Source organism: Oryx dammah, unplaced genomic scaffold (assembly GCF_014754425.2).
Source record: "Oryx dammah isolate SB20612 unplaced genomic scaffold, SCBI_Odam_1.1 HiC_scaffold_2, whole genome shotgun sequence".
NCBI classification, from domain to species: Eukaryota; Metazoa; Chordata; class Mammalia; order Artiodactyla; family Bovidae; genus Oryx; species Oryx dammah.
In genome coordinates, this window is record NW_024070186.1 from 184072510 (window position 1) to 184089835 (window position 17326).

Genomic DNA, 17326 nt, shown 5'->3' on the forward strand with positions numbered 1-17326 from the left:
GTGGTAAAGAATCTGTCTGCCAATGAAGGAGGCACAAGAAATGCTGGTTCGATCCCTGGGTTGGGAAGATCCCCTGGAGGAGGAAACGGCAACCCGCTTTGGTATTCTTGCCTGGAAAATTGTATGGACAGAGGAGCCTGGTGGGCTACAGTTTGTGTGTGTTAGTCACTCAGTCGTGTCCGACTCTTTGTGACCCCATGGACTGTAACCCTCCAGGCTCCTCTGTCCACAATCATGAGCTCACTTTAGTAACTCACAGGCCACGATAATATGGAATATTTTTGTGGGTTCCAGAGGGTAGACCCCCAGTGCAAGGTGGGGGTCTGGGGAGGGGGTTGTCTAAGTGACATGCTGCTCAATGTAACAGACTTTTTTCTTAGCCCGGGCTGCCCTGAAATGCCCTGCTCGAAGGTGGTGAGTGCCGCGGGACTGCAGTGTTCAAGCCGGGCGCCAGCCAGCCGCCCACCTGTCAGAAACTGTGCCAGGAGTATGCGGGAGAAGAGAGTTCCGCCTCGGGTGAGGTCACTTCCCACCTCCAGATGCTCTGCCTACAAAATCTTGCAATTCTCTGACGCTGGATCTTATTCTTTTCTGAATTTCAAGGTCTCATGATGTTGACAGCTCCAAATTCTAAGTCGTCAGTCTGCCCACACTCGCGGACCCAAAAGAAAGGAAGCCGGATTCAGCCTGGGTCTTACCACCCACTGTCTCTGGGGGGAGTCAGCGCCCTCTCCCCACCTCGCGGGGGTTCTGAAGAGAGGTAACTCGGGCGTGGGGTGCCGAGGACGTCGTGGGGAGATAGGTGTTCCAGAGATGGAGTTGACAGGGCCGAGACATGTGACAGTCGAAGCGTCACGTTCTGTGGTCTGAGAGGTTGGGACCAGGCCGGTCACATGACGCGCGCGGGGGGGGGTTTTGCACTATGGGGTGATGCGAAATGAGAGGGCCTCACAGATCACGTACCAATGACGCATTCCCACCCCTTTTGGCAACTAGATTTCCGCTGGAAGATGCGATAGTTCCGGCAAAGGGGGCGGGTTCTCACGTCCTGGCAATTTCGCTTCCGTTCGGGGCGCAGAGGCTTCCGACCTCGGCCTTTCCCTGGGGTGGGGAAGGGACGCGATCCGGTGCGCATGCTCCAGTCTTTCCAGAGGGGGCGGGGCCGAGGCTACAGGAGAGGGCGGGGGGAAAGAAAAGGGAATTCCAACCTGTGGAATCTTGGGGGTCCCCGAGGTCGGCTCCTTCCCTTTGAAACTGTGAATGGTGCCAGGGACAGAGCCTCTAGCGACTCTTGGGGGAGGGTTTGGGGTCTGCAGGGTGAGGGCGGAGGGGAGTGTCAGAGTGTGAGTTGGGTACGGGAGTTCCAAACTTAGAATCTAGAGGCCCGCCGGGCTCCGGCGCCGGCGAGAGGGATCTCGGGCCGCCATGCGGGACAGGACCCACGAGCTGAGGCAGGTGAGAATTTGGCGCAGCAGGGTTGGGGACGGGTGGACGGGATGGGGTCTGCTGGAATGCAGGACTCCTGGTCCTCGGGGCCGGGAGGGATGACTGTGGGCTAGGAAGGAAAGTCCCGGAAGCCCGTGAGTTCTACTGGGGGAGAGCAGTAGCAAGGAAGTGATGCCAGTGACCCCGGCCCTGGCAGGGGGATGACAGCTCGGACGATGAAGACAAGGAGCGAGTCGCGCTGGTGGTACACCCGGGTACTGCACGGCTGGGGAGCCCGGACGAGGAGTTCTTCCAGAAGGTAAGAGGCTGGAGTCTCGGCCTGGATTCACGAGGGGGCTGGAGGGCCCGAGGAGCAGAGCAGCCTGGAGCACCGCCCACATCTCCCTCAGCCCTCTCGGTCATCGTCCCCAGGTTCGGACAATTCGGCAGACTATCGTCAAGCTAGAGAATAAAGTCCGAGAGTTGGAGAAGCAGCAGGTCACCATCCTGGCCACGCCCCTTCCCGAGGAGAGTGAGTGAAACCCCGGGAAAACGCATGCAGAACGCATGCTCAGCCGGAGGGCTTGTGGGGGTTGTAGTTCCACACAGGTGGTGGCCAGGGAGATTTGTTGAGGTAGAGGTTGCTATTTGGGCATCATGGCTTTCTCTTGTTTAGGCATGAAGCAGGACCTGCAGAACCTGCGTGACGAGATCAAACAGCTAGGGAGGGACATCCGCGCACAGCTGAAGGGTGAGCTCCTAGGACCTTAGCCAGATACTTTCCTCTGATCCTGCCCAACTCCTGGTATTTCTGGGCAGTGTGTGGTCCAGAGAGGCCAGTGATATATATCCAGGTCACACAGCAGGCCAACGTCTAGAATCTCCATCTCCTGGCTTCCAGTCCAAAGTTCTTTCCACAGCATATGCCTGCCTCTCAAGTTCCCTTATTTATAATGAAACCATTTCCATTTGATCTTTGTCCAAGGCAGAGGTTAGTGTTGCTACCTCCACCTTCAGGTCGTTATCTACATATAACTGTATAGTCTGCTATCCACAAACCAGGTTCTGCAAGGGTGGATTCATGCAATCGTGGATTGTGTAGTACTGTAGTATGGATTTATTTTCTAAAAATTCAGGTATAAGTGGACCCACAGAGTTGTGCAAGGATCATCTGTACTCCTACAATTCTTGCTGCCCAGTGTGTATTCTTTGGGCAGGAAGATGTGGGTTTTGTTAGGAACCTTCTCCAAACATGTGGGAATTCTCTGATGTATTTATTGCAAAGAAAAATATACTTTGGTCTGTCAGAGGCTCAAAAGTAGTCATTTATGATGAATTTTATTTCAAAAAAAAAAAAAGCCCTGTGGAGATATTGTATCTCTCTCTATTGTATGGCTGGGTGGCTGGGTCCCAGTCCCCAAATGAATTTCAGAAGCCAGAGGTCAAACCCCCTCCTCTACCAATACTTTTGTGTCTTTCCACAGCCATAGAACCCCAGAAGGAGGAAGCTGATGAGAATTATAACTCCGTCAACACAAGAATGAGAAAAACCCAGGTGGGTTCATTATTCCCAGAAGTAGGACATTTCAGCAAGTGTTCAATAGATCATTAGATGGCAGATGTAAGAAGGCAGGGCTCTTAGAGATAATTAAATCCAACCTGATGATTTTCCAAATGAGGAAACTGAGGCTCAGAGATAAAAAAGGATTTACCCCAAGGTCAAGAACCCGGGTCTCCTGACTTCCAATCCATTATAACACCTTGCCTTCTTCTCCTCCATTCAGTGAGAAGTTGCTGAGACCCCAGACATGATCTGGGCTTGGCTGTAGGAGATATACTTTCTAGAAGCCAAGATGGGGAGTTAAGCTTGCATAGATGACAAAGACATTACTCAGGTAGGACTTGGTAGTTAATGGCTCTGCCCAGGGAAAAAGAGGGTGCAGTCAAGTGACTGGGTGGTTTCCTATCCATGTGATGGGGACATCCTCTGCCCCAAGGACAGAATTCAAGAAGTCAGGAAGAGGAACTTCCCTGGTGTGTGTGTGTGGGGAAGGTCACTGAATCATCATCTTAATAAGGAGATTTGAAATGGTCTGAGCAGTGTCCTCTGGGTGCCCAGAGAGGCATAGTTTGGAGTTCTTGGAGGTCAGAGTTGAAGTAGGTGGGCCCAGAAATCAGCAAAGACCCCAGATTGAAGACTGAACAATTTGGGGATTTTTTTTTTAATGGAAGAGAAGGAAAGAGTAGTTTTATTACTTTGCCAAACAAAGGTGGGGACACAGTAGGCTAGTGCCTCAACTGCCCCCCCGCAATTTGGGCATCTTGAAAGGGTGCACCTGAACCCAGGACAGCAGATGTGTCCTGGAGAAAGAAGCTCCAAGGAATGAGCAGATTTTAGACATCAGGAAAATGGACAAGCAGGGAAGGCATTTACGGGGGCTGGGGGGCTTGTGGTAGTCATTGTGTGAGAGGCTGAGTGCCCAGGTGGGCCTGCAAAATCTGAGAAATGCAAAATCCTGGCACACCTTTAGTCTAAGCAGGGAGGCTGGTGTTCAGCAAGCATTCCACTAATATTCTTTGAGGGCCTACGGTATGCCAGACCCTTTTCTAGCTATTTAGGAAACAGCTGTCAACAAATGATCTCTATCCTCATGGAGATTTCATTCCAGTGGGGAGAGTCACTATAATAAATCAGTCAATTATTGTAGAAATAGAAGTATTAAGGGAAAAGAGAAGAGGGATTGAGAACAGCAGGAGAAGGCAGGTTCCAACGAGGTGGAGAAAACTTCCGAAGGTGACATTGGAACAAAGACTTCCAGGCTTCTGTGGGGCTTGAGCATTCTGGGCTGAAGAAATGGCAACTGCAGAGGCCTGATGTGGGGCTGTGTTCTGATCAGGGAGGAGTCAGGAGCCCACTGTGATTGGAGGGAAGGAGTGAGGGAGACAGCGTGGGGACATAAAATGAGAGAGGGAATGTGGGAAGGGGCGGGTCCTATAGGGCCTCGTAGGCCCTGGGAAGGGCTTTGGCTTTTACTTTGAGAGACCAGGGGAGCCTTTCAAGGAGGTCAAGGCCATAGGCACCTCTGAGCTCATGCTCTTTGCTCATTGTACCCAGGGGGCTGCTGAGGCCCAGACCAGGCAGGGATCCTCCCAGGGGTCCCCAGCTTCTCTTCTCCCTCCTTAGCACGGGGTCCTGTCCCAGCAATTCGTGGAGCTCATCAACAAGTGCAACTTAATGCAGTCTGAATACCGGGAGAAGAACGTGGAGCGGATTCGGAGGCAGCTGAAGATCAGTGAGTTGTGGTGCCCGGCACACAGGGTCAGCTGACCCAACCGGCTCTGAGCCTGGCCTTTTCCTTCACAGCAAATGCTGGAATGGTATCTGACGAGGAGCTGGAGCAGATGCTGGACAGCGGGCAGAGTGAGGTGTTTGTGTCCAATGTGAGTGGCCGCCACCAGGCTCCCTCTGCTGGGCCCCCCATCCTCTCTGAGTCCTTTTTTAAAATAAATAAAATTTATTTATTTATTTTCAGCTGTGCTGGGTCTTCGTTGCTGTGCAGGCTTTTCTCTTGTTGCAGCAAGCAGGGGCTATTCTCCAGTTGCGATACATGGGCTTCTTGCAGTGGCTTCTCTTAGAGCACAGGCCCTACAGCCCGTGAGCTCAGTAGTTGTGGTTCTGGGCTCTAGAGCACAGGCTCAGTAGTTGTGGTGCACAGGCTTAGTTGCTCCGCAGCAGGTGGGATCTTCTCCCATCAGGGATCGAACTGGTGTCTCATGGATTAGCAGGCGGGTTCTTTACCACTGAGCTACCAGGGAAGCCCTCCTGGCCCTTTTTCGTGGAGGGAATCCTGAGGCCCAGAATGGAACATATTAGCCTGCCTGGCATCCCTCATTAAGGCCTGGGCCCCAGTTCTAGGCCTGAGGGCTGCCCCAAAGCTGAATAGGAACTTCTAAACGTGCTGCTGATTTCCTTGTAACCTGTCCCATCGCTCCTGTCCACTCTGCAGATACTGAAGGACACACAAGTGACTCGACAGGCCCTAAATGAGATCTCGGCCCGACACAGCGAGATCCAGCAGCTGGAACGCAGTATCCGTGAACTTCATGAGATTTTCACTTTTTTGGCCACTGAAGTGGAGATGCAGGTGGGTGCCTGAGGCCGCTGGCTGGGCTTGATACAGTCCCCAGATGTCAGAGCGTGTCATCTGTCAGCCTGCTTCCACCCTTAGCCTCTTTCACCAAGGCTTTTGTTACCCTCCAGACTGGCCCTTACTTCCATCCTTAGCTGTGTTCTCAGATTTCATCCTCCTCAGTAGCTACTCAGATGATTACTGCTCTATACCTTGTACCCCATCCCTTGAACTGGAGCCCACACCACGTATGGCCCCAACCCTGGCTCCTCCTCCAGCAACAGAATCCATTCTTACACACCTAAGAGCTCTTTAGTTGCCCCCTAGAGGGGCCTGCCTCCTAAAATGTAGACAAGGATGGGGTGGGAAGTGGTATTCTTCCCCCGGCCCTTATCTCATGATAAGGGGAGCTTCCAGCCCCATCTGGGGGGAGCTGACCCCAGTGCCCTTTTGCAGCTGGGAGTCCTGGGGGAGAGATTTCACTCTGTAGGAGTCCAGGATCTGAAGCCTGGTGGTACCGTGAGGAGGCAGCGACAGGGAGGGCTTTCCGGCAGCTGGGAGACAGGCCTAAAGAACAAGTGACTTCAGACAGATTTGCGAGGGGACAAAAGTTTACCCTCTGTGAGCCATTCAAGGTGCTCCGCTCCCAGCCGGCACTGCGAGTAGAAATTGTATGGGGCGAGGGCACAGGACAGAAGGGAGCATACGGTAGGAGGGAGTCTGGAAGCCATCCCCAGGCACGTGGACTTCTGTCAGATGCGGTCCTGTCCCCACCTCTTCCTTAGTGCACCGTTCTCTGCCAGGAGTGTCCTTCAGTCATCTGTGGTTGGGGTGGGCAGAGGAGCTGCTGGGCTTTCCGCCCCCAGTCATTCCTTCCTTCCTGAACCGCCTCCTCTTCCGAGCAGGGGGAGATGATCAACCGAATTGAGAAGAACATTCTGAGCTCAGCCGACTACGTGGAACGTGGGCAGGAACATGTCAAGGTGGCGCTGGAGAACCAGAAGAAGGCGCGCAAGGTGAGCCTTCGCCCTTCCCCCGGCCACCCCTCCCCCTGAGTGGCCCTCCCTCCACTCCTGAGTTTCCCTGACACCCACCCCCCAACCCCGCTTCCTCTCCCACAGAAGAAAGTCTTTATTGCCATCTGTCTGTCCGTCACTGTCCTCATTCTGGTGGTCATCATTGTCATCTCGTTGATTTGACAGCACCGCATATTCTTGGTGAGATACCATGGGCCTGCCCCCTGGCCTGCCCCCTACCCAACCCCAGCCTTTTCTCCTCCTCTCAGACCCTCTTCTGCCACCTTCCCTTGCAGACACTAAGAGCACCAGGGACCCAGGGTCTGCCTTCTCTCTCAGCAGCTGGGGGTGGGCTGGACAGAGCCTCCAGCCAGACTGCTTCCTCACTGTGGCCTTGTGCAGAGGGGCAGACAGTTCTTCTGGGGTCGGCAGCCACTCATCCATGGGGGCCTCACCCCTGGGTCACAGTGCCTGGGGGAAGGCCTGCAGTGTCCTGTTTGGCAGAGACATGTGGTTTTGTAAGAAATTAAAAAAAAAAAAAAAAAAAGCTTGGAGATTCCCCATGTGCACGCGTGTCCTTGAAAAGTCTGGTCCAGGGCCTTCAGGTATCCAGCCTCCCCACCTCCCAGCCACCCTGGGGGACAGACCCAGCCCAGGCAGACAGACTCAAATCAGACTGTCTCAGGTGACCACACCAGGCTGGCAGCGCCCTTCTACTCTTCCACGAGAATGGGTGGGGCCTGGAAGAGATAACACTGACATGTGACTCAGTACTGTCCCTGGGGAAAGAGCATTGTGAGGACCTAAGCCCCAAACAGTGAGGCTGAGCCAGGCCAGGCTGGGACACAGAGCGATGTGTGTGTGGCATCTGTGGGCATTCCTGAGGCCAAGAAGAAGAGGCACTGTGAAAAAGGAACTGAGTCTGTTCCTTTGGATACAGTGGACAAGGAAGGGCCTGTCTCAGAGGTGGCCATACTTGAGTCCAATGGGAAGCGAGGAGTCCAATGGCTGGTTATGGGAAGAATCAGTGAAGAGATTGCCAGGCAGAGGGTTCAACAGGCCAGGCCTTGTGCTCAGAAAAAACCATTGCCTTTTCTTTCCTTTGTATTCATTTATTTAACTTACTTATTTTTGACTGTGCTGGGTCTTTGTTGCTGCTCTCAGGCTTTCTCTAGTTGTGGTGAGCAGGGGCTACTCTCTAGTTATGGTGCACCGGCTTCTCCTATCTGGGACTTCTCTTGTTGTGGAGCACAGGCTTCAGGGTGCCGGGGCTTAGTTGCCCCGAAGCATGTGGGATCTTCTCAGACAGGGATCGAACCCGTGTTTCCTGCATTGGCAGGCGGATTCTTAACCACTGGATCAAGGGAATGCTTTACAGTGTTCTGCTGCTGCCGCTGCTAAGTCGCTTCAGTCGTGTCTGACTCTGTGCGACCCCATAGACGGCAGCCCACCAGGCTCCTCCGTCCATGGGATTCTCCAGGCAAGAACACTGGAGTGGGTTGCCATTTCCTTCTCCAATGCATGAAAGTGAAAAGTGAAAGTGAAGTCGCTCAGTCATGTCCGACTCTTAGCGACCCCATGTACTGCAGCCCACCAGGCTCCTCCGTCCATGGGATTTTCCAGGCACAATGTTCTACTGCACAGCAAACTGAATCAGCTGTATGTATACATTTATCCCCTCTGTTTTGGATTTCCTTCCCATTTAAGGTCACTACAGAGCAAAGAATAGGGTTTCCTGAGCTATGCAGTGGGTTCTCTTAGTTATTTTATACATAGTAACAGTAGTGTAACAATAGTGACAGGGAAGCCTGGCATGCTGCAGTCCATGGGGTGCAAAGAGTTAGACACGACTGAACAACTGAACAAGACCCCAAAACAATAGTGTATATATGTCAATGCCAGTCTCCCAGTCATCTGCCCACCGCTCCCTCTCCCGACTTGGTGTGGCATTGCCTTTTATATAAGAGTTCAGATCAGAGAGGGAGGCACTCTGAATCAGCCCACACCTTGTTTCTCAGGGGTCTTGGTGGCTGAAGCGGGTAGAGGAGGACGAGGAGCCGAGTTTCTGTGACTCACCTGAGTTCCAGACTCCAGCTCGAAATTTCTAAGAGTTCCAAGCCCCATGCCTGGTTTCTGGAGCTGGATGTAGCGCCCGTCCCCAGACACTTGGTTTCAGGGCTCCTGCCTCCGAAGCCTGGTAGGAATGGGGCAGGGCCTGACCCCTGACCAAGGTCTGGGGGCGGAGTTCCAGCCGCCTTGTCCCATCCCACCTTCGATCCCACTGGTTGCCGCTGCTGGTCCTGGCTGCCCAGCTGTACCGTTTGCTTCGGCCGCCAAGTACGAGGTATACACGTGGAAGCCGGGGCGACGCGAGCCAAGGAAGGGAAGGGCCAGTGGAAGTCGGTGCAGACTCGGGCCGCTCCTGAACCCGGGCTGGGGGAGGGACCGGGGGGCGGGATTGGGCCGTAGTGGCGTGCGATCGGACCTGCCCAGCCTCCACCCGAGGCTGGGCGCCCGCCTGCAACGCCTCCCTGTGGCCCGGAAGCGGCGGTTGCGCGGGGCCTGCGCCAGGTCCGAGGTGTACACTTGGCACCGAGCGTACGGGGCGTGGCTGAGGGGGTGGCCAGGCTGACACTTAGAAAACGGACCACTCGGATTGGCCAGCGGACCTAAATGTTCCCGGTCCTGAAGGCGTGAGCATCCGGAATTAAACTGCAATTAGATGTGGGCGGGGCCTCAAAGCGAGACCGCAGTCGCACCAAAAAGCGATTGGATCACAGAACGCAAGGGGCGTGATCAAAACGCCTAATAAGGCGGAAGGGGGCTGGCCTGGGAGAGACCCGTGAGGGTAGGGGCTCAGGACCTCACGCGAGAAGGCGTGGCCGGGTCCCGCCCCCTAGCAGCCGGAACTTGTGGCTGCTAGAGAGTCCGGGAGTGAGTCCCGGAGTGTACCCACGCTTTAGTCCTGCTTGAGGTCCCGTGTCCCATGTACAGAAGAAACTAGATGCCTGCAGGAAGAAGCCCCTCGATTTTAGCAGCGTGCAAACACTCTAGATGTCCACCCAGTGGGGAAACTGCGAGACCGGCTGGATTGCTGCCTCAGTAGAAGACTGATTTGGACTCTGGGCTTCCATGAGTCTCCACTCTCCATCTCTTCCCCTACGGCCTGCTTCTTCAGCGGAATCCTGTCCTGTTGGTTGCCTTTATCCACTCTCACTTTTCTGCCTTCAGAATCAACTGAAGTTGACAACCCGTGGCGCCTACCGGGATCTGACAGAGACTGTCAAACCGACGCGGAGATTGCCACGTCTACGCAGCTGGGTGTCCACGTAGAGCATGTGTCTTCTGCTTGGCAGTGCTGGACAGCGCCACCCCCGAAAGGCTGCTTACTTGTCTCAGGACGCCATTCAGAACTTCCCAGAAGAGTTGGCTAGACGGCCAAGCAAGGGTTCGGATGGCGGGTTCAGTAATTTGAACTTTTCCGGTGGGCTGTGGGGACCCATGGAAGGTTTCTGAACAGGTGAGTGGCAGGTTTGGAGCAGACCTAGTAGGCAAGTGGACCCAGGAACTGGAGGTTTTACAAGTTCCCTTGTGTATACCCCTTCTGTGAGAAAGATCAACCTGAGTGAGGGGCCATGGGAAGGTTTTTTCACTGAAATCCTGGCTTGGGTGCTGCTGTCAGCCCAACTTTTAAGGAACATGGTCTGCGTGAGTTGTGGCTTTTCCAAATCCATCTTGTATCACAACCTTTCAGCTGTAGCCTTCTCCACTTATTCCTCACCCACTGAATATTTCATGGTTCAGATTAAGAAAAGGGACCTGATTGATTTAGGTCAAGCTACATTGACCTACTTGGGAATTGTCTGACCTTGACCTTGAGTCAAGATTTTACCCTTGACCAAGGTGTATGCTTGGAGAATCCCAGGGACAGAGGAACCTGGTGGGCTACAGTTCATAGGGTCGCAAAGAGTTGAACACGACTGAAGTGGCTTAGCGAATGAATACACAGGATGTATGAGAGATGTTACAAGGTACAAAACACGTCAGCACAGTGTGTATGAAGGAAGAATGGATGAACTCAGTGATTGACGTTTCTGGTACAGCCCTGTAGTAGATTATATTGTTGTTCCAAATATATGCTGTTCTTCCTATTGGGCCCCTCACGTGAGGAGGATTATACATTCATGCCCACTTACAGTAGGCTTGGCTATATAACATGCTTTCAAATCTGAGTAGATATTAAGACACCACTTCCAAGTAGAAGCTTTAAGCACCAATGAGTAGTCTGGCGGTTTCCCATCTCTTTTTCTTCTGCCACGAACCTGTCAATTGCCAGGTGAAGACTTCGTCAGCCTGGAACCCAGAATTAGCAGGACATGAAGCTGATCTGTAGCCCACCTATAAAATGAGGTATAATGTAAATGAGAAACTTCTGCTGGGAGCCACTGATATTTGGAGGTTGGTTTTTACCACATTATCATAATTCTAGTTCAGCTGTTACAGAGGTAGTAGCCAGAAGTGAGGTGTTGCTACAATAAAAAGAAAAACCTGAGTTGTGGGTCATTAACTTTGGATCTGGACAGTGGCTGGTGAGGAAACTAGCATTGGAAGTTGGAAAGATGGTGATGTGTGTTATGTAATGGTGAAGCATTTGTTTAAACTGTAAGCTGGAAATAGAACTAAGAGTACAAATAATGTCCAACTGAGTTTAGAGATTTAGGCAAAAAAATGGGGAAAGAGAATATTAGTAGCATGCCCTGCTTGCTGTTGGGTGCATCTGACAAGTTACTATAAGAAAGATGATTCAGAAAATAATTGGCCACTTTTTAAGCAGAAATGGAAGAGAATATAGAAACTCCAGGCAAATGATTTAAAAAATGCATTTTTGGCTGTGTTGTGCAGCATACAGGATCTTAGTTCCCCCACCAGGGACTGAACCTGTGCTCCCTGCAGTGTGAGTGAAGAGTCCCAGGGAATTCCCTGATCCAAATTTTTAACCAGTGAAAGATGCAACTGACAAGACCCTTAAGCCACAAAGTTTCATTAAGACTCATCTTGTGGGACTTCCTGGATGGTCCAGTGGTTAAGTCTGCAATTCCAAGGCAGGGGGCATGAGTTCAATCCCTAATCAAGGAACTGAAATTCTACATACCTGAGAGCAACTAAGCCTGCAAGCCACAACTACTGTGCCCACATGCTCTGGAGCTAATCCCCAGCAAAGAAAGATTCCGCATGTTGCAAGAAAGGTCCCTCAGGCCACAACTAAGACCCGGTTCAGCCAAATAAATAAAGTGAACAAATAAATATTAAAAATAAACAAATAGTCAAGACATCCCCAAACCAGGATATGTGTTATTGAAAAATTAATCAGTGTGTTGTGACAAAAAAATTACAGGGGCTGTTCTAAAAGATAGTCAGGAATGGCTTCTTAGGGAAGGTGACTAATTCAAAGAGCAGAACTGACAGCTCAGAAAGCAGAATAAAACCATGGAGGATTGTTTTTAGGCCTGGAAAGCTAAAGAAATTTGTTCAGCTGGTTTTTGAAATTGCTTTGGATCAATGACTCCTTTTTGCTTTCCATTTCTTCTCTTTTTTAACCAGAATATCTACTACTATTACCTGATGCATGTTCCAGGCTTCCCTGATGGCTCAGTGATAAAGCATTTGCCTGCCAGTGCAGGAGACACAGGTTCAATCCCTGGGTCAGGAAGATCCCCTGGAGAAGGAAATGGCAGCATACTCCAGTACTCTTGTCTGGGAAATCTCATGGACAGGAGCCTGGCAGGCTACAGTCCATGGGGTTGAAAAAGAGTGGGTTACAACTTAAGAGACTAAACAACCAAAAATGCATGTCCCAGCATTGCATGTTGGAGCACATGACTTGTTTCATTCTTTTTCTTTTTTGGTGGCATGGCACAACATGTGGGATCTTCATTTCCCAATCAGGGATTGAACCTAAGCCCCCTGCATTGGAAGCGCAGAGTCTTAAACACTGGACTGCTATGGAAGTTCCCATGACTTGTTTTTTTTAGATTCATAGGTCCACAGATGGGAGGAACTATGCGTCAGAACGGATTATACCCAGAGCCTCATCTGCATCTAATTTAGATAATGAGATTTGGGACTTTTGCTTTGATGAGATTTATGATTTTTTTTTTTTTTTTACTCTGACTTGATGCTGTCAGGGGATGAGACTTTTAGGGACCTTGGGAGGAAGTAGATGCATTTTGCTTGTGGGACAGATGTGCACCTTTGAGGCCTAGAGGGTGAACTGTGGTAAGGAGAATAATGGCCCCCAAAGATTCCATGCCCTAATCTCTGTGAATGTTATGTGCCAAAAAGGACTTGGCAGATGTAATTAAGTTCACCAATCTGTTGAGAAAGGGAGATTGTCCTAAATTATTCATATGGGCCAAACGTAATCATATGAGCTCTTAAAAGCTGAGAAGCTTCTCCAGCTAGCTACAGAAGAGGAAGACAGAAGTCAGAGAAATTTGAAGCAGGAGGACTCAATGCACCATTGCTGACCTTGAAGAGGGAGGAGCTCCTAGCCAGGGAATATAGACAGCCTATAGAAACTGAGAACAAACCTCTGACTGACAGCCTACAAAGAAACAGGGACCTCAGTACTACAGCCAAATGGAACTGAATTCTGTTAATACCCCCAGGGGAGTCTGCAAGTGGATTCTATGCCAGAGCCTCCAGATAAAAGCTCACATTGGGCAAGACCTTGACTTCAGCCTTGTGAGACACTAAGTAGAAGCCCAGTCAGAGCCTGGACTTCTGAACCTACAGAACCATAGTATAAGAAATATATGTTGTTTATAAGATGTTAAGTTTGTGGTCATTTATTATGCAGCAGTAGAAACGGCAAGATTTGAGCTGAGGCGTGAAAGAACAGAAAACATCGTGGGCAAATCTAGGGTGATGGGTTCCATCCCCAGGAAAGAGCAAGTGCAAAGGTTCCAAGATGGAGAAGAAACAAAGCAACAGAAGGTCAGCATGGCTGGAGCCTGCTGAGTGTAAAGAACAGGTAAGAGATTAGTCAGAACTGGGATAGGACTTGAATGGAAGGCAGGCTCCAGGGAGAGGGATTTTTGTTGAAGGGGGCTGTCTGTGTCTGTGCTAAGTTGCTTCAGTTGTGTCCGATTCTTTGAGACCCTATGAACTGTAGCCTGCCAGGCTCTTCTGTCCATGGGATTCTCCAGGCAAGAATACTGGAGTGGGTTGCCATGCTCTCCTCTAGGGATCAAACCCGAGACTCTTACAGTCTCCTGTGTTAGCAGGTGGGTTCTTTACCACTAGCACCATGTGGGAAGCCTGAGAGTGGGTTATGCATAAGTAACTGAGAACAAGTCACCAAATTTCCTTGGTTGAATCCAGAATCACTGCCCCACCTACAAAGCCTGCTGCCTTCCCTTACCCCTGCTCCGGCCCTGGTGGTAGAGTTTTCTCCTGTGAGGAATTCTAATTTATCCAGCCACTTGGCTGGGGAGGGGATGATGACTGCAATCCATGATAAGGAGTGATGTCAGCTATTGCCCTAGCAGTGGGGTCTATGATTTTGCATTCCCAAGATGCATTCACTACCTGGAACAGTCCTGGCAGAGTCAGGGAATTAAAGGAAGTTGGGACAGAAGAAAAGTGAGGGCCAGAAGTCAGGCTGTCTGGAATCATGCAGATAACAAAATGGGGACAAAGACATCACAAGAAAAGAAAACTTCAGCTCACGATTTCTTATAAACATAGATGTAAAAGTCCTCAATAAAATACTGGCAAACAAAATCCAGCAATATATAAAAATGACTCTACAAGTGAGATTTATCTCAAGAATGCAAGGTTGGTTTAACATCTGAAAATCAGTTAATGTCGTAATAATAAAGACTATTAATAGAATAAAGGACAAAAATCTTTTGATCATCTCAATAGACACAGAAAATACATTTGACAAAATCGAACAACTTTGATTTTTAAAAAAGTTTAAGAAACTAGGAATAAGAGGGAATTCCCTTAACTTTCTAATTATAAACAAAATAAAAATAAATAAAAGGCATCCAGATTGGAAAAGAAGAACTAAACAACCTCATTTTACAGATGACATGATTTTGTATATAAAAAGTCCTTAGGAATTCATATACACAAAAAGATTATAGCTAATAAACCAGCTCAGCAAGGTTGCAGAATATAGGAACAGTGTACAGAAATCTATTGTATTTCTCATCAGTAGCAATGAGATATCCAAAAAAGAAAGAAAAGAATTCCATTTACAATAGCAACAAAAGGAAAAAATACTTCTATATAAATTTAACAAAAGAAATGTAAGACTTATACTCTTGAAAACTATAAAACACTGTTGAGAGAAATTAAAATCTAAATAAAATTTAAAACACCCAAATGTTCATGGGTCAAAAGATTTGATATTGTCAAGATGACAATACTCCTCAAATTGATCTATGGAGGCAGTGCAGTCCCTATCAGAATCCCAGCCAGTTTCCTTTTCTTTTTAGCAAAAGTTGACGAGTTGATCCTAAAATTCATATGGAAATGCAAGGGATCTAGAAAAACAAAAATAATTTTGAAAGAACAAGTTGGAAGGCTCACATGTCCTGATTTAAAATTTACTACCAAGCTACAGTAAGCAAAACTGTGATACTGGAATAAAGAATGATATGTACCCAGGGAATAAAATTGAGAGTCTAGAAATAAACCCTCATATTTATAGTCAGTTTACTTTCAACAAGGAAGTCAAGACAACTCAGTGGAGAAACAATAGGCTTTTCAACAAATGGAACTGGGATAGTTGGATATCCATATGCAGAAGAATGAAGTTGGACCTTTACTTCAAACCATATACAAAAATTAACTCAAAGTAGGTCAAAAATCTGAACAGAAGAGCTTTTAGCTATAAAAACTTAAAATTTATTAAAAAAACTTTTATGCATTTTAAACTTTTAAGTTATAAAGTTTATAACTAAGTTATAAACTTTGTAAATGTTTATAAAACTCTAAGATGAAAACAAAGGCATAAATCTTCATGACCTTGGATTAGAAAATGGGTTATTAGATATGGCTTTCAAAACACATGTGTGAGTGCGTGGTGCTAAGTGGCTTTAGTCATCTCTGACTCTTTATAACCCCATGGACAGTAACCTCTGTCCATGGGATTCTCCAGGCAAGAACACTGGAGTGGGTTGCCGTGCCCTCCTCTGGGGGATCTTCCCGACCCAGGGATCAAACCCATGTCTCTGAAGTCTCCTGCATTGGCAAGTGGGTTCTTTATCACTAATGCCACATGGGAAGTCCCTCTCGAAACACAAGCAATAAGAAAAAGAATAGGCAATTTGGACATCATCAAAATTAAAAATGTGCTTCAAAGTGTACCATCAAGAAAGTAAAAAGACAACCCACCCAATGGAAAGGAATTTTTGCAAATCATAAAGAACTTGTATCTGGAATACATAAGTCTTAACCACTCAACAGAGTCAATCCAGTGAAAACAATGGGCCAAGGATTTGCACAGACATTTATCCAAAGATGACATACAGATGCCCCATAAGTGCATGACGGGATCCTCAACATCATTTTCCACCAGGGAAATACACATCAAAACCACGAATTTACACCTACTAAGATGGCTGTAATAAAAAGGACAGATAATAACAACTGTTGATGAGGATGTGGAGAAATTGGAACATTCTTACCTTGTTGATGGGAATGTAAAACGGTGCAGTCACTTTGGAAAACTGCCTGACAGTTGCTCAAATGGTTAAACATAGGGTTACCATATGATCCAGCAATTCTATCCCTAGATATATACACAGAGAATTTAAAAAGATGTCCACACAAAAACTTGTACATGAATGTTCACAGCAGCCTTACTCATAATAAACCAAAATGGAAACCCAAATGTCCTTTGGCTGATGAATGGATAAACAGAGTAGTATATCCATACAATGGAATATTATTTGACAATAAGAAGGAAAGAAGAACTGATCAAACTATCAGTACAACATGGATGAGCCTTGAGAATGTTATGCTAAGTAAAAGAACTGGTCACAAAAGCCCACATATTGTATGACTACATTTACATGAAATGTCCACAACAGGCAAATCTAGAGAGACTGAAAGCAAATTATCCATTGCCTAGAGCTGAGGGTAAAGGATTGTCAGGGAATTGGGGCTTGGGATCGATAGGAAGTGACAGCTATGGAGATTCTTTTAGAGGGTATGAAAATATTCTAAAATTAGATCATGATGATTGCATAACTCTGTGAATATACTAAAAAACCCCTGAATTATATACTTCAGACAGATTAATTGTAGGGTATATTATTTTTTTTTTACTTTTGCCAGTTTATTGCTACCAACCCATCTCCCTCCACCCTCCTCATGTGTGTGCGTGCTCAGTCATGTAACCCCATAGACTGCAGCCCACCAGCCTCCTCTGTCCATGGGCTTTTCCAGGCAAGAATACTGGAGTGGATTGCCATTTCCTTCTCCATGAATTTTATTTTAATAACATTGTTAATTTTTTTGAAAGTCCCCGAGTCCTCAGGGAGCAGGAACTTGGGAATAGGATGCTGGGGGTGTCAGAGAAGGGGGACCAAGGGATGGGCAGATTGTCTGGGCCCAGAAAGGGGGCAGGAGTTGTGGGTCTCTTCTAAACATTCGGGGAACCCACTCCATCCTTCATTGCAGATAGATAGCCAGGGAGATCTGATTAGTGTATATGGTATCTTTGTGTGTATGTGTGTA

The 17326-nt window shown here is 48.5% G+C and overlaps 1 protein-coding gene across 2 annotated transcripts; it reads left to right on the forward strand.

Annotated features, from left to right (window-relative positions):
- Positions 1–919: 919 nt before the first annotated feature.
- STX4 (syntaxin 4) lies at positions 920–11441 on the forward strand. 2 transcript variants are annotated; one of them, XR_005724364.1, is made up of 12 exons: positions 920–1455; positions 1643–1744; positions 1858–1957; positions 2102–2176; positions 2910–2980; positions 4610–4718; positions 4790–4866; positions 5433–5570; positions 6461–6571; positions 6677–6772; positions 9803–11181; positions 11220–11441. XR_005724364.1 is itself a non-coding variant. In XM_040259940.1 (11 exons), exons 1-10 carry the CDS (start codon positions 1426–1428, stop codon positions 6752–6754), a joined length of 891 nt encoding a protein of 296 aa, XP_040115874.1. In that variant the 5' UTR covers positions 920–1425; the 3' UTR covers positions 6755–6772; positions 6868–7138. The 2 variants fall into 2 exon arrangements, 1 of the variants encoding a protein (XP_040115874.1); XM_040259940.1 differs by lacking the exons at positions 9803–11181; positions 11220–11441 and adding an exon at positions 6868–7138.
- Positions 11442–17326: the final 5885 nt, after the last annotated feature.